The 19,296-nt window shown below is 37.2% G+C and overlaps 1 protein-coding gene and 1 long non-coding RNA gene across 8 annotated transcripts in view; one reads left to right on the forward strand and one right to left on the reverse strand.

The window, feature by feature from the left end:
• Positions 1-19,296, forward strand: part of LOC113241341 (uncharacterized) — a 49,118-nt gene that overhangs the window by 17,045 nt on the left and 12,777 nt on the right. For 2 of the 6 annotated variants that reach the window (XR_008956497.1, XR_008956495.1), the window contains one exon: positions 17,134-17,225. The exons of the other annotated variants lie outside the window; for them this stretch is intronic. This is a non-coding gene — a long non-coding RNA (uncharacterized LOC113241341). The remainder of the gene's footprint in view (positions 1-17,133; positions 17,226-19,296) is intronic. 6 annotated transcript variants of the gene reach the window in all.
• Positions 4,876-19,296, reverse strand: part of SPAG6 (sperm associated antigen 6) — a 61,378-nt gene continuing 46,957 nt past the window's right edge. The window contains exons 9-11 of one of the 2 annotated variants that reach the window (XM_048219364.2): positions 13,629-13,745; positions 9,775-9,920; positions 4,876-5,834 (exon numbers count right to left, since the gene is read on the reverse strand). In XM_048219364.2, the coding sequence (XP_048075321.1) occupies positions 5,765-5,834; positions 9,775-9,920; positions 13,629-13,745 (333 nt within the window). In that variant the 3' untranslated portion in view covers positions 4,876-5,764. The remainder of the gene's footprint in view (positions 5,835-9,774; positions 9,921-13,628; positions 13,746-19,296) is intronic. The other variant, XM_026478948.3, reaches the window with a different exon arrangement.

A 19,296-nucleotide genomic window follows, 5' to 3' on the forward strand; every position in this document is an offset into this window, starting at 1 on the left:
TTCTGAAACCAATTTTTTAAATCAAGATTAAAATGCTATATAGATTATTCCAAAACATACATTGATTTTGCATATATACGTCCCCATTTGGTCTTTTGGTTTTTATAAATGCCAGAATAATGGCTTAATTAGTATCTCTGCTAACTTAAATTGAAGGTTTTACTGTAGAACATACTTTTCTGTATGGGAAGTGGGAAGCAGGGGAAGTAGTAAGCTCAAATGTTTCCAGGCTTTGTAACAAAATAGAGAAAAACTATTTATAGAGATTAACTTTGACTCCTTGATTTTTTTTTTTAATGAATTGCTTCATACAATAGCATTGTTTATCTGGAATTCCCTTCCAAACCCCATTTACAAAAGTGAAAAGAAGAGTAGCAAATATGATCTACTGAGCACTTATGTGCGCAGTTGTGCAGGTTGTGTACTGCACAAGGGCACCTGCACATCTAAGGGGATGTGGTTCACATCATAGAAATCATGGATTTGCATATTTACTAAGAGAATTTTCCAGCAGATGGCAGTAAAGTGTCTTAGTGTAAAAGTCAGATTATTACAACAATTTCTGCTAGGTGAAAGTAAAGTGTCTTGAGGACAGTGCATCTTTTTCTAATTACACAAAGATACCATATAGTTAGTGCTGTCACTGCTTACTACATGCCAGGCCCTGTGCTCATTCACCCTGTTTAGTCCTCAGGAGCCTATAAAATGGGTACTACTGGTAACTTGCTGAAGGCCACTGAGTCAGGGTATAGCAGTTTTGAGATTCTAAAATGGGTCCCTAATTCTAGAGCCTGTGCTCTTCTGCACTAAATGATGGTTTTTCAAGGGCGCCTGCATGGCTCAGTCGGTAAAGTGTTTGCCTTTGGTTCAGGTCATGATCTCAGGATCCTGGGATCGAGTCCCAAGTCGGGCTCCCTGCCCAGCAGAAAGCCTGCTTCTCCTTCTCCCTCTCCCTGTCGCTCTCCCTGTTTGTGCTCTCTCTCTGTCAAATAAATAAATAAATAAATAATCCTAAAAAGGAAGGAAGGAAGGAAGGCTGGTCTTTCAGAAAAGTAAGGTGTAGGGACTTGAAGACACGTGACCAGAGAGAGCTGCTCGGCCGTGCTGCTCAGGCCGGCCGGCACTGGTGCTACTGCACGCTTGCCACAGTGCTGGGTGCCACCGGGGACGGAAGAGCACGGGGCACACTTCATCCAAGAAAAAGGTCATACTTGAGTTTGTGAAGAAAGAAAAATGGGAGAAGGATGACATTCTCTTTGGAATTTTAATTACATTTGTGTGATTTAAACTATATCTGCTACAGAAATTCAAAAAGCAGAGAGCTCAATACAGGTTACAGTAGTTCTCAAAGGATTGGACTTCTTTATATCCAAAAATACTTTGAGTAAATACTTACCATCAGTAATGTATACATTCTATATTTTAGTATAAATTTTAGCAGGATTGCATTACCACCAATTCTGTATACATGGGGAAAATTATAGGCTTTATTTAATATATAAATATCTACACCAACCCACCTTGCAAATGATATATTTTCTGTAATATTCTTGATCCAGTGTTGTAAAACTGATAAAGCATAAGCAGCACTCAATGTAAAATCTCTGTAACATTTAGGGGCGCCTGAGTGGCTCAGTCGGTTAAACATCCAACTCTTGATTTCAGCTGAGGTCATGATCTTAGGGTCCTGAGATTGAGCCTCACATTGGGCTCTGTACTGGGCGTGGAGCCTGCTTAAGATTCTCTCTCTTCCTCTCCTTTTGCCCCTCCCCCCCCCCGCTATATGCACTCTCTCTAAAAAAACAAAAAGAAAATCTTTGTAGCATTCACAAAGTCATAGCTTCAGGTACGAAGAGAAAAGAAAAAGACATTAAACTTCATGGTCTATTTTATAGAATCACTTATGAAATTATGAAATAAAATGTCTGCTAAAAAAACCCCAAAAAATATAAAAGAAAAAATCTCTATAACAAATACTAGTCAATCATTTGTAAATATTTTATATTGATCCTTAATTTACCACCAAGGAGACCTTTCCCCTATTAGACCCACTGAAATAAAAAAAGTGAAAAAGCTCCATCTTCTGTGAAACAAGCTATTACAACTTTTGCTCTTTATTTTAAAATAGCATGGATAGCATGAATACACTTTTCTAAGTTTTTTTTTATCTGTACAAAGGCTCAGGGAGGTATCTAGGATTATGTCAGCTTATTAATGACAATTATTTTCTGGGTTGTGAGATTTGGAGTGATGGTTTTGCTTTTTTCTTTATCCTTTACTATATTTCCTTAATTTTTTAAAAGATTACTTACTCAAATATAATAAAACTTACCATTCTTTTTTTTTTAAGATTTTATTTATTTATTTGACAGAGAGAGAGACAGCCAGCGAGAGAGGGAACACAGGCAGGGGGAGTGGGAGAGGAAGAAGCAGGCTCCCAGCGGAGGAGCTTGATGTGGGGCTCGATCCCAGGACTCCGGGATCACGCCCTGAGCCGAAGGCAGACGCTTAACAACTGAGCCACCCAGGCGCCCCAACTTACCATTCTTTAAAGCAATATCACTGAATATTATCTAATTTTATGCCCTATGAAGTCCTCTTAAAAACAAAACAGAAGTGGGCACCTGGGTGGCACAGTCGGTTAAGCACCAGACTCTTCGTTTCGACTCAGGTCGTCATCCGGGGGTTCTGAGACTGAGCCCTGTGTGGGGCTCCGTGCTCAGTGTGGAGTCTGCTTAAAAAATTCTCGCTCCCTCTCCCTCTCCCCTCCCACTCTCGCTCTTTCTCTCTCTCAAATAAATACATAAATCTTTTTTTTAAAAAAACCATAAGTTTTCGTATTACTAGAAAAATAATTGCATAGACAAATAATATTTTAAAATAAGTCCAAAGTCCCTTAACGGACTGATAAATGTAAGAGTTACAGTTATGACTGTCATTTAATCCTTTTAATCTCTGAAACAGAATAGCCACAAATCAATATTCTCTAGACAGTGATATTTTGTGGGAAGCCTGCTTCTCCCTCTCCCCCTCCCCCTGCATGTGTTCCCTCTCGCTGTGTCTCTCTGTCAAATAAATAAAAATCTTTAAAAAAAAAACTTGAAAAGAAAAACAGGACAACTTCCTGTAAATATGAAACTGTCATTTGCTTTTACGTGAAATATGCCTGTTTTGTGTTCAGTGTCTCCTGCCTATTTTACTCCCTGGGTCTGGGCAAATGTGTTTATATTAGAAAACTCTATGAGGACGGGCAGTGTAGCTTTTCTTTATCATAATTATCTGGTATCAGCTCCACTTACCTAAAAGGATGGGGCCTGATGTGCCCAATTGCTGCCCAGAATGTGTGATCTGTTGTTGGACTGTCAAGATTCACCTTAGATCATATATCAATTTGCACAGAATAGAACAGTTTACAAAACTGTTACCTGCATCACTGGAGGTTAATTCATAAGCATCTTATGAGTAAGCTGAACAAGTATTATCACCCCTTACTATGTAACAGATACAACTAGAACCTAGATTTTCAACATCTCTTTTCAGCACCGCTGATATGCACCTGTTTTCATAACAAGCGAACTGTATGAATAATAAGTTTCAACCAATAATTAGATTCAAGCATCTTTTTCCTGAAATGAAGTCCTAAAAATAAACTGCTGTTTATATAAGCTAAACAAGATATCCTAATGATAGTTGAATTTTAAATAAACTGCAGAGGGGAGAGAGAGCAGTGAGACAGGGTTGGTCTGCCTGGAGAATAGGAATGGACAAAATCCAAACCAGGAGTGAAAATATCAAAGAGAATACCACCAATGAGAGACACTATTTTGCTCTAGCCCAAATAGAAAAGATTTTTTTTAAAAATTTTTTAAAGTCTCATAGTAGACTTTCCTAAAAATAAAGCAAGCTTCATTTTGCTTTAAGTGTTTTAAATTAAGAAACATTTCATAGCATATATTTTCCAAATTTCATGATAAAATTATACCATTCATCCAAAAAAAAAAAATTATACCATTCATCCAAACACTATTAAATATTTTATTTCTTTGTTAGCTTAATACTATTTGATAAGTATGAAATGATGTATGAAGTGAAAAACTTCCACTACATCAACATACAATGGCAAGAAGTAATAATAGGAAAGTCACCATTCCCAAAACAGCTGTGCAGGTTTCATTCCAGATAGACTAGTTTTTGTCACCACCAACATGGCCATCGAAAAAAAATCATTCTAAGGAAGAAACATGAAAACTACCTTTATTTTCTCAGATTGTTAAAAGGTTCGGAAGAGAAGCTGGGCAGGCATGAAGAGAATGGAAAGCTACACACCTGAAAATAAAAGTTATTTTCTTATGCAATACATCAAAGAGATTACTGCAAGGAAACAAAGTAGGCCCAGAAGGTATTCAAAAGTCAAATTGCAAGCAATCCTAGGCCTATATAAGGCAAAAAGAAGTGAGACAATCTTGGGTATGATTGAAGTTTAATTTAAAAAGATGCAACAAAGTTATGCACTGTTAGGAAATGATGACAGAGATGAATTCAGAAAATACCAAAATTAGATGGGCAAGTTCTTTGCGGGGGGGGGGGGGGGGGGGAGGGGAGGAATCCAAGAAGGAAACCTGAAAGCTGGCCAGATTGGGAACAGTGTGGCCTAGGGGCTCTCTGGTGGTCTTTCACCTCCTCTCCAGGCCTCCAGGGAAGATCACTGTAAGGAATGTCCTTCTAGATCAAAAGACAGAAAGACAGACATACACACACCAACTAACCAAGACTTTTAAACGTAATCATGTAATCCCCAAGGTCAGAAGTACACCACAAGACAAAAATGCAAAGGAGAGTCTGATGTTTTTATTTAAAATTTTATTGAAACTCCCTCTCACTCCCTTTCAGCTCTCTAAGTGAAAATGCATGCAAAGTCCAAGTCTGGTGGTATTCTTTTTAAATTATTTCTTAAATCCCTGAAAATGTGCCTTTTGAAACTTGGGGAAGTGAAGCGAGGACAGGGTATACTGAGGACCCATTTTATTTGCCTGCTTTCTTGTTTATTCATGAGCAGGGCTAGACTAAGAAACCTTTCAATGAAATGGGGAGCATGTCTGTAGTGTAATAATGCTTAATACTGACTTCCTCCCTCTCCAGACCCATGAAAGGTAAGGAAGAGTTTCAGGGAGGTGAGAGAAGAGCTTAGAAAATTTGGCATGAACACGAGAGCTTCCTGAGTTATTAGGAGAACCTGACAGGGTGTCCAGAGAGTCCCTGTGCTTGGATAACGCACTGATGGAAAGAGCATCAGAGTCTCTTCAGGTGCCACATACTTCTGTCATTAGTTTCTTCTCTTGGCTATTTCCCCTTCTACGTCCTGCTGAGGAATGTGCAAGGCCAGTTTTCCTTGCCTATGTCTAGGAGGAATTGGCCAAAGTAACAAAGTTTTCGACACCATCTTTCATCTATATGTAGTTGGAGGTGTGAGTGTTTGAGGGCTGTGGAGAGGGGTTTACTAGAACAAAAACAAATGTCTTAACACCCTTCAGTGTCTTCTAAAAATTTACCCTGAGGGCAAATCCTATGCAGATGACCAGCAGTTCCTCATCTGTCCAGGCCACTAATTTTTTTAAGTATTACATAAATTTAGAAAATATTATCCAAATGTATTTCACACTGAATGAATCTAGAATGTACTTAGTTCAAATATTTAGAAAGAGCTTTAACAACTGTCATTCATAACTACTGCATTGTGAATTCGAGTATAAAAACAGAACTTTGCTTAGTTAGTAAGTGGTTGATAGCTGTCCACTCTCTGCAGAAGTGTATCTGAATATCCAGGGGAATAATACCTGAAAAAGAAAATTTTCTATTAGATACTTAGGAAAAGATTCAGCACAGCAAGCACAAAAGATTCCATATAAGATATTTATCTAAATTAATTCTATCAGTGAAAGCTCATACTCGGAATAGTTACGCTCCAGTAATGCTTTGTGCATCGGGTTAGAGGCTGTCAAGGGGGAGAACACCAGCTCATGGGACTGTGCTGGATAAATAGCGAAACACTGACGGGCGATTAATGTAGTGGCACAGAAGGGGTATTTTCAAAGCCAGATACTTGGATCCAGTGATAGTATTTTATTACAGAGACTCTTTTTATTATGTTAAATGACTGATGTTGCTTTAATAATCATAGCTAATAGGTTTTTTCATAAATTAGACATCACTAATCAATGACTGCCTTCTGATTGCCTTACAGATTATTCTCACTGTATGTCTTAATCAGATCTGGCCACCAATAAAAACAAAAATTTCTGGGAGTATAATTCACATTAAAGAACTATTTAATAAATGGTTTACAAATATCCCACTGTACAAACTTAGGAAATTAGTCATTTTCATTGATTTGGGGCATCCATAGTACTAAAATTTATATTTAAAAATTGAACATTTTAGAGGGGCGCCTGGGTGGCACAGCGGTTAAGCGTCTGCCTTCGGCTCAGGGCGTGATCCCGGCGTTATGGGATCGAGCCCCACATCAGGCTCTTCGGCTATGAGCCTGCTTCTTCCTCTCCCACTCCCCCTGCTTGTGTTCCCTCTCTCGCTGGCTGTCTCTATCTCTGTCAAATGAATAAATAAATAAAATCTTTTAAAAAAATTGAACATTTTATAAAATAGATAGTATGAAAGCATTAAATATATTGATTAATGCATTATGAAATGCTTCATACTATGGAAAGAATTTATATGCACATAGAAGTACGTCAAATAAAATTTGGCAGTCATTATAGAATATAATAAACAGACAATCTAAGTGTAATTTAAAATTTTCCAAAACACTCAAAATAATTAAACTTCCTAAGGTATTCTCTCCAGATAAAATCTAATGTTTAAGATTTGCTTTGTCCTTGTTAGTTATCTTTACTTATTCTCAGATGCTTGACTTAAAAACTCACAACTTATATTACACTAATTTCTCCCACAATTCGTCAAGTAGAGGTGAACAAGACAGAATAGTATTTTCTCAATAGTGTATTTCTAGGCGGTCCTAGTTAAATGGACACATACATACATACATACAATTTACCGTAAAGAATGTTTCTCCTCTAAAGGCCTCCTACCCTTGAAAAAACTGTCCTTCAACAGTGTCTCTTTGAAGTCCTCTTACACTGAGGAAGTCACAACTGTTTCTCTGAGTTAGTCACAAATTTTAAACAGGCCTCACCCTCCTAGGCCTGATAAATGGGTCAGATACAAGATAGGTACTTTTTATGTAAATGGTAAGAAGTAGATTTAGAAAAACCAAAACTTTAAAAATTGTGCTGTTTCACGTGGTAGCCACTAGCTACATGTGACTATTGAGCATTAGAAATATGGCTAGAGTGACTGAAGGGTAAAAAAAATGTAAAAACTGATACTCAATTCAGTTATTTTAGGTGAAACTTTTTGAGAGAGAGCGCGCAGGCGCACACACACACTCCCTCGCGCTAGTGGGCGGAGGGACAGAGGAAGAGGGAGAGAGAGAATTTTCAGCAGGCCTATGCCCAGCCCATGTGGGGCTCCATCTGATAACCCTGAGATCATGACCTGAGCCAAAATCAAGAGTCGGGCACTTAACCCACTGAGCCACCCAAGTGCCCCCAGTTGAAACTTTTGGGTGTCTTTGGAACAACTTGTGAATCTACATTTTCAACTGTAAACTTTTTATAATCCAAATACAGATAAGTGTTTCTAATAAAAGCATCTGAATTGAGGTGAACTGGAAGTGATAAAATACCTACCAGATTCCAAAAAATCTAGTATAAAAAATGATATAGCTCATTAATAATTTTTTATAATGATTACAATATAGTCTAGTCTAGGCAGAGATCCAGAACACAGAGTTCTAAAAATACCTCTGGCTGTGGAATGGGCTAGGATTAGAACTCAGGCCTCTAACATCTAGGCCTGAGCCCCTTTCTGCCCATCACACTAGCCACCTTTATTAGAGATCTTGAAAGATTACCAAAACTGCAAGGCAATATGAAATAAATGTTTAGGCTAATAAGAGTTGAAAGAATGTATCCATTGATAACCCATCTTATAAAGAATAATTAGTTCTAAAATAGTCACCAAGTGATTCTTGAGAATTATATGATTACAAAAATAAAACCATTCTGAGCTTATATTTGTCCATTTTCATAGACAATGTTTCAAAGATTTCTACAAAACACCTCTAAGTTCTATAGAACCTAATGCCTTAAAAACATAAGAACCATGAAATGTCAGCTCATCAGAATTCTTCATGATAAGTAGCCAAGTTTTAAAATGAAATCCTAGATCACAGAATGTGAGGTTAAAATTTTGCAACGGTATTTTGACAAAGCACCAGATTAAATTCTAATATGACAGAGTTTTCATTTTCCCCTAGTGTTCTGTAACATAATTCTAGAAAGGAGTGAAAGAAGACTTCTGTTCAAGAAAGTACCTTATTGCTGGTTAATTCTAATAGGTCATTCCATTTTGAGCCCTTAGCTTTGTAAATTTTTTTCCTATAATTTTGTTTATTTTAGAAAATTACATTGAAATCTATTTTAAACTTAAATAAAATAGCATTCTCCCTGAAGGGAAGAATGTATGCAAATTAACTTTATCTTCTTTTCCCGATAAAAGATTTTCATATTTCTTCATTTAGTAGTTTCACACATATTTTATATAAGCTTTTTTGTATATTATTTTATTTGTATATTATATATAGTAGATATACATTTATGATATACTACTCCTTAGATATATTTTTTTATATATTAATATTTTTAAGGCTAACTTATTGGAACTCCTTTGGTCAAGCAGTATTCACGAACCTCACAAAAGTATATGAATTCTACCTATGGAAATTTACTGGAAAAATATATATGAACAGAAAACAAATTTTAACCTTGAAGAAGATTAGTTTTGTGCTTTTACAATGAGTGTTACCATATATATTAAAAACCACGGATACTAAATAGGAAGAAGCATTTATATAACTTAGTAAATCATAACATAGATTTAAACATTGTAATATATATTCTCCAGAATTAACTAGGGAAAATTAGAAATGAATGTAGGGTTAGACAAATATGGATAAATATGGCCTTTAATTCCGAATGTTTCACCGGTGTTTTTCAAGATTCAGTTGTTTAAATCATTCTATCTTTTTCTTGGTAACTTTGCTTTTATTTATTTTGGGTTTAGTGGTATAGTTCTTCTTTAGACTTACAAGGACTGAGGCTTAGGTTTAATGCTCTGCAAATCAAACTTATTTAAAAAATTCATCTTGAAAAGAATTTCCTACTACATTACTATGAGGCACCTGCATATCACAAACATTAATTTTTTCAAATATAGATAGTAACTTTCTTTTTGCTCCTCAACATCTCTTTTCTATTTGTAATACTCCTGTTAATATAAATGTGAGCTTAAGGCAGAAAAATAATATGCAGGGAACTATGAAAATCAGAATCTACAGGCCCTTTCTAGATCAGGTTCACACTGAAGATTGCTAATGTAACTCGCACTCTGTCCTCAGTGCTCTTTAGTAAATCACGTGTTGGATTAAGATAGCAATGTCTCAAATGACATTCTAGTTTGAGGTGGAGAGGCGTGTGTCAATCAGAACATTAGCAAATTTGAGGGGAAAAAGAGGTCACGAGAGAAGTAAACGTAAAAATATTTCAAGAACACATATTGATGCAGTGGATATAAAATCTAGATTTGAAAACAGGAAAACTACATTATAATTTTGAACTACTCAAAGTCCATTTTTCCCACCTTACTATTTCCTCTGGGTAACAGTTGTTAATACTATTGATGTATTCTTGAAGGAGAGATCCAGGCTCTGCTTTTATCTCTTGAACCTTTTTAAGTCCACCACTTGTTACAAAAAGTCGTCGAGCTTTGCTGTCATGTGGCAGTACCTTGAAAAGTTGAGCACATAAAAACGTCAGCTTTTCTTTTCCAAGGGGGATTATCGTTAGTGAAAAGAAATAATCTATCTGAGGAAATGTAAAGGAGAGTTTATGTGCAATATACCTGTAACAGAATGAGCCTAAATTTGCTGATGATTAGAAGTAAAATGTAGTCTTTTTAGAAATGTATTAGCTTTTTATGTTGTGGAGATGGGATAAAGGCCTTGAACATAAGCAAAGGTGATGGGATCCGCTCATATGTAAAAGTAAAGCAGTGTCCCTTCTTTGCTTACACCCATTCAGGGTCTCACCACTACCCTCAAAATTGAAGGCAAGATCCTTCAGCAGGCACAGAGGGCCTTTTGTGACTCAGGTCCTAAATACCTCCCCAGCTCCCTTCCCTACCAATCTCTATCTTAAATTTCATTTCAGTAAGCTCGACGGGTGCATGTTGGGCCATTACTTGCCTTTGCCTATGCTGGTTCCTCTTCCCAGGACACCCTTCCACCCTCCACGCTTCTCCCCGCCTTTGTTTGGCTCTTACTCATCTTTTAAGATTCAGCTCAGGCATCCCCTCCTTTAAGAAACTTTCTCTGGGACATTCCTACCCACCCTCCTATCCCGGGTTGAGGCAGATAACTTTTCTTCTCTCACAGCGTTCTGTTGAACCACTGTCAGTGCGCTTGCCACATAATCTTTTAACTATCAGCTTCTATGTCTGTCACGTATAAATGTCATTGAAGACAGAAGTTACATACTCATTAGTTCATGTATTCGTTCATTCATTTCTCTAGTGTCTGATGCCTCATCGATGCTCAATACGTGTTTAACAAATGAATGGACATAGTAAAGAGTAAGCAGAGAAAGGAAATTAAGGAGATGTCGAAAAGGCAAGAAAAATCAGAAAAGTAAGGAACCAACAAATCCAAGAGAAGATTTCAAGAAGCAGCCAATGAGGACTTTTAAAAGTCACTGAATTTGACAGTGGATGTTCGTGTGTTGAGAGGAAAGGGCCAGTGGAGATGAAGAAATAAATTATGCAAGACAACAATGACTGACCAGACAAGAAAGGCCCTGAGAGGAGGCAGGTTTGCCTTATGGGAATCCCTGCTCCCTTCTTTGGTCATGGCTACAATGCTCTCTGACAGAAACACCCTTTCTTTCCCCCTCCATTCTTTCTCTTATTCCCTTGTACTTCCTGCATTGAAGGCCCTCTGAATATTTCAGACTGCATTCATTATTCATTCTTAAATTTAAAAAAAAGTTTATCATGAAATCTAGCACACTGAAGTGTTTTTGAATTGTTTTGTCTGGTCTCTCAGCTAGATTATAAAGTTCCTTGAAGAAGAACTTTGTCTCATTTTTTTTGTCTATCCCCCAGTGTTTAACAAAGTATTGGGTACATGTAGGCATTTAGCAAATATTTAAAATTACAAAAGGATCTTGCTAATAGAATGATAATACACATCAACTGGACATTAAGAGATGACACTAGTGGGGCTCTTGGGTGGCTCAGTCAGTTAAGTGTCCCATTCTTGATTTCAGCTCAGGTCATGATCTCACGGTTGTGAGATCGAGCCCTGCGTGGGGCTCTGTTCTCAGCGTGTAGCCTGCTTAAGATTCTCTCTCTCCCTCTGCCCCTCCCTGTCCCCCTAAGCTCATGCATGTGTTTGTGTTCTCTCTCTCTAAAAAAAAAAAAAAAAAAAAAAAAAAGATGACACTAGTATGTATTTCTAAAAAATGAAATAGCCTCCAGATATATCTATTCTAAATATTTGGTTTGGCCTGGAGAGTTTTCATTACCTCCTGTCTCTGATGCCAGCCACACTAAACTAATGTCTTTTTACCTTCCGCCTTGCTTTCTCACCTCTTTCCAGTGCTCTGGTACCCTCAGATTAAGAAAACACAAAATCCTGCCTAAAGCAAATATTCACAAGGGCACATTTGTAAGAGTGTATCATATGTGGTACTGCCTTTATTTTAGCTTGGCTGTCTAACGTGCACAAATCCCACTGGTTTACTCTAGTGACTCATTTTGAACTCAGTTCGGGTCAGTGTTCATTTTCACAGTAAGTTCAATAAACTAGTCACTCAGTAGACTTAAAGATTAGATCATAAAATACAACTTTAAGAACTTAGGAAGACAGAACCTAAGTGTTTGATCCCCAGAACTATATCGTGAGGCAGCCTCAGCAATGTAGAACCTTCTGCCACCCAGTGTCTATGGTGCTTGAGGGTCCCCCAAGCGGCTGGAGACCATGGAAGCCAGAGAACTGAGGCTGTTAGTAGATAGTATTACCTTCCAGATGAGTACCTGAAACTAGACCTGTGGCTGCAGGGCCTAGTTTAAAAGCTGTAACGATATGTAGTTTTTGTTCATTGTTTATAGAAACAGTACACAGATAGTAGTACCTCCTTCGTATAGGTCTACACCTGACGGTTCACACGAATTTACCCCCCACTCATTTTTAGTAATTTTTAAAAATTAACCTTAACCACTTCTATGTTTTATTTCTTAAAAACAACATTTTGGGTTTTTCAGTGGGGGGAGGGGTTTGAATGCTTAATAAGTGGGATTAAGCTAAACCTTTTACATATAATATCTCATTTAATCTTACAGTGATCTTATAAAATAAGAACTCTTATTACCCCCCATTTTATGGATAATCATACTAAGGTTTATACACATCAAGACTTTGCTAAAGATACTACGGCTGGTAAATGGGAAATCCAGGCACCCTAATTTCTCAGCCTGAGCTCATAACCACTATGGGATGCTACTTCCAAAGACCCCATTTTCTTAAATCTCCTGAGCACACTGTAACCAGTTATTTACAGCTTAGGGCTGCCACCCTGGCCATCAGTGGCTGTGGGCATACAGTCATTCTTTCTTAGCCTTTGCTATTAATAGTCGGTCCTGCTGGCTAAACCCACATCCAGCAGCTTGACCTTTCTACCTTACTACTTTTAATCTGCAATGATCTAAGAAATATGACGGCTCTATTTGTTAAAACTGTTCATAAAATAAGTCAATACACTCCAAATGACTATCTGAAAGCATCTCCAGTAAAGTACATGGACTCTGCCATAAACAGCTCAGAGACCTTTTTGTTTTTCTTTATAAGATCTTTGCAGTGTTCCCAGGTGAGTGAGACTAAAAGACACCACGATAATCACTAAATTACTTATCAACATAAATTATCTGTATTATGAGGTGCGTATATGTTGACATACTATTTACTCCCCAAGAGCACTGAAAAAGATAGGACAGAGGCTGTAAAGAAAATGTGAGGAAGAAGAAGTGTGAATTACTTATATGTGAATTTTATTAACTTATGTTAATTTTATTAACCTATGTCACCCTTTTTTTTTTTTTAAAGATTTATTTATTTATTTATTCGACAGAGATAGAGACAGCCAGCGAGAGAGGGAACACAAGCAGGGGGAGTGGGAGAGGAAGAAGCAGGCTCCTAGCGTGGAGCCTGATGTGGGGCTTGATCCCAGAACGCCGGGATCACGCCCTGAGCCGAAGCCAGACGCTCAACTGCTGTGCCACCCAGGCGCCCCCTATGTCACCCTTCTTGTCACTACAGTCAGGGAGAGCTAAGAAATAAATGCCTGTGCCCCTCTTTCAGAAGAAGACATTGACCCAACAGGAGAAAGTTAGCAAGTCATTTAAATTTTCTTCCCCCACTTCCGGAAGAGAGCACATCTTACCTTACTGAACTGTCCAACCACGTGCTTCAGAATATTGGGAGGTGCATCATACAGAAACGGCTCCAGGGCTGGTAAATAGGTGCATTTTTGTAGGATATTCTTTATGGCTTTTTTACTCTATTGAAATACAAAGCAAAATATAGACCAAAGTAGTAATCAAAGCTTGACCAAAATGCATGCCTCATGTTCCTAGAACTTGAAAATGAAATGAATTTCCAGGTCTAACCTGCAGTTGTTTTATTGTTTAAGATAGTTGTCAGAAAAACTATCCGGCATTGGTTTTACCATAGAATACCCTGCCAATTGTCTTCTTGTTAAAATTTAGAATGTACAGTGTTATTACTGATGTCTTAAAATCACCCATGAGGAAAGTAAAATTAAAAAGCATAAAGCTATAGACTGTAAATTAATATGTATTATATTTTATTAGTCCAAATTGTATATATTAAATTGTGAGATAACCAACATGTCCTACTCCTTCCAATCAACAAGCAGAAAACAGTTTATTGTAGAAAGTCATTATCAAACATTCCGTGTTCTCTAAAAGGCTTCATGGCTTCTAGGTATGTAGTCAGGAAGAGTCTACGCTGTGCGTTATTCAGTGAATGTTTGCAGATTCGCTGCTATAGCTTGTGGGGAGAAACTGCCCCATTCACAGGTAAAGCGGAACAGAGGGGAGCTACTTGACTGTACAGGAAAGCTCCCCTCAGCAACAGGGAGCGCATCACCCACAAGTCAAACAACAGGCACTTCCCCACTGTCCCCAGCCCTCCGTATGTCCCAGTGACACCGGGTATGACCGAAGAAGGGTCCTGATGTGACTGTAGTGTGTCACTGCAGCCAGCTCTCCGGTCACGGCTCGTTGTGACTCCGTTTCCTCGTCTTCAAGCCTGCCCTCCTCACTTCGGAAGGCTGGAATTCCACACCTGCTTGTATGAGGTTTCGTGTGGCGGCGCACCCCTTCCTCTGATCCCTCAGATTCTCCGATTCTCTCGCAGGCCTTAGCCAACCTGGTCTCCTGGCATCTTGCTATTGAATGTTTAGCAGTGCTTTTGAAATGTCAAGCAGCATTTTGGTGTTTTGTTTTGTTTTTTCCAAGGAGCATTTTGATTTTCACGTCATGAATTTTCCAGTTGACAAATGGATTCAGGAAAACCTTTCCTCACATTTGTGCTATCAGTAAAGGCTCTGTTAATTTCATGGTTTCCCAGAAACCCAGGCTAAGCAGACCGGTATAACCTCTTGTCTTGACACATTTGTCCTCAAACATTGTTTCATAAACTGAATGAAACAAAATCAGGAATGTAAGAAATGCAGCCCAGCTTTCTTCCACAAGTAGTATAACCTACATTGAAATTAAACTCTCAATCCCCAGCATACCTAGCTATATCTTCGTGAGCCATTTTAGGATCATGGTGACCTTAGCAGGTCACCAAATTTAACTCAACTGCTATTAGGGAAAGGTCTACTAATTGTGTAGCGCAGATCACATTCAATGTGCCATGTGATGTACTGTCAAGTTATTAAGAACTCTAGAAAAGAGTCTAATGATCCTACAAATTCACTGAGTTTTACTATCCCTTGTCAAGAAATATACTTGATTTATGACTATATATACTTCTAGATAGGAATGTATGTCATGATTAATAATCAGCTATATTTCCCAACATGAAAGAAATATTAGTGTATTAATTACGATTTTATTTACTTGTCAAATTCTGGGCTTAAGATATTTTAACAACCTTATTGACATATAATTTACATACCATAAATTCACTCATTTTACGTGCACAGTTCAATGGATTTTTAGTAAATTTACAGAGTTGTGCAACCATCACCACAACCTAATTTTAGAACATCTTCATCATTCCAAGAAGGAACCTCATTCCGTTTGTAGTCACTCCCCCAACAGCCCTGGGCAACTGCCAACCTACTTTCTGTCTCTACAAATTTTACTTTTCTGGACAATTCATGTAGGTGGAATCACACAATATGTGAACTTTTGAGTCTGGCCTCTTTCCCTAAGTGTGATGTTTTGGGGGTTCATCTATGTTACAGCTCGTATCAGTGCTTCATTCCTTTCATTGTCAAATAGTATTCCCTCAGGCAGATTTATCACATTTTGTTTATCCAGTCCCCATTGATAAACATGTGGGTTGTTTCCACTTTGGGTGATTGTGAATAATGCTGCTATGGAGATTCATATACAAGTCTTTGTGTAGACAACTGTTTTCATTTCTCTTGGGAAGATACCTAGGAGTGAAGCTGCTGGGTGATAATGGTAAATTTATGTTTACTATTTTGAGAAACTGCCTGTTTTTCAACGTGACTACAACATTTTACATTTCGACCAGTAATGTAAGGAAGTTCAGATTCTCCATATGATGATCAACACTTGTTATTACCTGTCTTATTAATTGCAGCGATTCTTGTGGGTGTGATGTAGTATCTCATTATGGTTTTGATTCGCATTTCTCTAGTGACTAATGATGTTGAATATTTTTTCATGTACTGATGGATCATTTGTTGGTGAGATGCTTATTCAAATCTTTTGCCCATTGTTTAGTGGCTTATTTGTCTTCATATTATTGAGTTGTTGGAACTCTTTATATATTTTTAATACAAGCCTTTCTTGAGTATATTATTTGCAAATAATTTTTTCAAGTCTGTGGCTTGTCTTTTGGTTTTCTTAATGGTGTCTTTTAAAGCATACCAGCTTTTAATCTTGATGAAACCCAACTTATGAATGTTTCATTCATTACTTGAGCTTCAGGCGTCATTTCTAAGAAACGAATGCCTAATCCAAGGTTTCAAAGACTTCTTTATTTTCTTCTAAGAGTTTTGTAGTCTTAACCCTTATATTTAGATCTATGATCCATTTTTAGCTACTTCAGGTGTATGGTATGAGATAAGGGTCCAAATTAATATTTTTGTTTGAGAATGTAATAATTGTTTCCAGTGCATTTGCAGAAAAGACTATCCTTTTCACATTAAGTTGCCTTGGAACCTTTGTGAAAAATCAGAAAAGGGTCTATTTTAGATTTTCAAAGTTCAGTTACATTGATACATATGTCTCTATGTAAGCAAGTACCACACTATCTTGATAGCTGTAGCTTTGCAGTAAGTTTTAAAATTGGGCAGTGTAAGTCCTTTTACAAGATTGTTTTGGCTAGTCTGGGTCCTTGGGATTTCCATATGAATTTTAGGATCAGCTTCTCAAGTTTGGGGGAGATGGGAAGCCAATTGGGATTATGATAGAGATTGTATTAAATATATAGTTCAATTTGGGAAGAAGTATTGCCATCTTAACAATATTGAATCTTCCAGTCCATGAACATGGAGTGTCCCTCCATTTATTAAGACCTTCTTTAACTTTTTTCAGCAATGTTTTGTAGTTTTCAGTGCACAAATCTATACTTCTCTTACTAAATTTATTCCTAAGTATTCTTTTTGATGATATTGTGAATGAAACAATTGTCTTAATTTCATATCTTTTTTTTTTAAGTTGACTTATTTATAATCTCTACACCCAACGTGGGGCTGGAACTCATGACCCTGAGATCAAGAGTGGCGTGCTCCACTGACTAAGCCAGCCAGGTACCCCACATGTTTGAATTGTTCATTACCAGCATATGAAAATATGATAGATTTTTATATATTGATCATATATCTGGTGATCTTGAACTCTTAGTAGTTCTAGTATTTTCGTATATGTGTGTGTGTGTCTGTACTCCTTAGGATTTTCTACACACAAGATCATGTCATATGTTGGGTTTTAAATTTATTAGCCTTTAGAAAATGTGCCTTATGTTTGGTTATTTATGGCACTGAGCAAAATAAAATAGTTCTTACAACTTCATACTGCGAATTATACAGAATTTATATGGGGTAAACACACCCTTTCGTTCTCCTTTTTCAGTAAATCAAGTAATATATTACTTTGAAATAATAACAGATTATGAATTTTTCTAATTGTCACAGCATTTGGTAGGTAGTGTTTATCCTTAGACATGTATAATAGGAGATGATGTCAGAGAAGGAGTCATGAGCTGTCTATTTAGGGCAACTTGGGTTTGAGCCTGGTTTTCCTATAAAGTAGCATAGCATGTATCGTTCTACATTCATTCATTTTTCTGTCATTTCTAAAAACTGACTCTGTCCACATTGATAAAAGCTATTATAAAAACCACAGTAAATAGCAACACTATTTTTGAATCTCTTAACACACATAAGAATAGTAATTAACAAACTAAAATTGTCAATACTATGCAAATATTTGATGCCATTTTAATTGTTTTTCACAGAAAATGAAAGAAATAATAAAACTTATTCATTGTTGCTTTCCTTAAAGGATGAGCTTTAATGAAAACTGCCTAAAATGAATAATGTTTCTTATTCAAAAGTTAATTTTGTTCTGAAAGCATTCTGGCCCAAAGAATTATACTTATTAAAAAGAAGGGGAGGGGCGCCTGGGTAGCTCAGTCAGTTAAGCGTCTGCCTTTGGCTCAGGTCATGATCCTAGGGTCCTGGGATGGAGCCCCGCATCAAGCCCCACATAGAGCCCCGCATCAGGCTCCGTGCTCAGGAGGGAGCCTGCTTCTCACTCTGCCTGCCCCTCCCCCTGCTTGTGCTCTCTCTCAAATGAATAAATAAAATATTTAAAAAAAAAAAAAGAAGAAGGAGAAAAAGAAGAAGAAGGGGAGTGGCGCCTGGGTGGCTCAGTCGGTTAAGCATATATGACTATTGATTTTGGCTCAAGTCATGATCTCAGGGTTGTGAGATCGAGCCCGGCATGGGGCTCTGTGCTGGGCATGGAGCCTGCTTAAGATCACCTTTCTTCCTCTACCTCTGCCTCTCCCGCCAGAATAAATCTTCATGACCTTGGGTTAGGCCAAGTCTTTTTAGATAAGGCTCCAAAAGTACAAGCAACCAAAAATAAATAAATAAATAAATTGAACCTTTTAAAATTTTAAAGAATTTTGCTGCAAATAATACCATCAATAATGTGATGATAACCCATAGAATGGAAGAAAATACTTGTAAATCATACATCTGATGAGGATTTGTATTCAAAATATATAAAGAACACTTACAACTCAATAATAAAAATATAATAGCCCAAATTAAAAATGGGCAAAGGGTCTGATTAGACATTTCTCCAAAGATGTACAAATAGCCAATAAGCACGTGAAAAGATTTTTCAACATCATTAACCATCAGGGAAATGCAAATCAAAACCACACTGAGGTACCAATTCACACCTACTAGGATGGCTACAATAAAAAGAAAGAAAGAAAGAAAGTAATAACAAGTGTCCACAAGAACATGGAAAAATTGGAACCCTCATACATTGCTAGTGGGAATATAAAATGATGCAGCCACATTGGAAAACAGTTTGTTGGTTCCTCAAAATATTAAAAAGAGTTATTGATTGATCTAGCAATGCCATTCCTTTGTACCCAAGAGAAATGAAAATATACATCCACATACATCCACACAAAAACCTGTACAAATATGTTCATAGCAGCATTATTTATCATAATAAAAAGAGTAGAAACAGTCCAAATGTCCATCAACTGGTGAATGGGTAAACAAAATGTAGTATAGTGATACAATGGAATATTATTTGGCAATAAAAAGGAACAAAATATTGATACATGCTACAACA

Source organism: Ursus arctos, unplaced genomic scaffold (genome assembly GCF_023065955.2).
Source record: "Ursus arctos isolate Adak ecotype North America unplaced genomic scaffold, UrsArc2.0 scaffold_30, whole genome shotgun sequence".
Classification (NCBI taxonomy): domain Eukaryota; kingdom Metazoa; phylum Chordata; class Mammalia; order Carnivora; family Ursidae; genus Ursus; species Ursus arctos.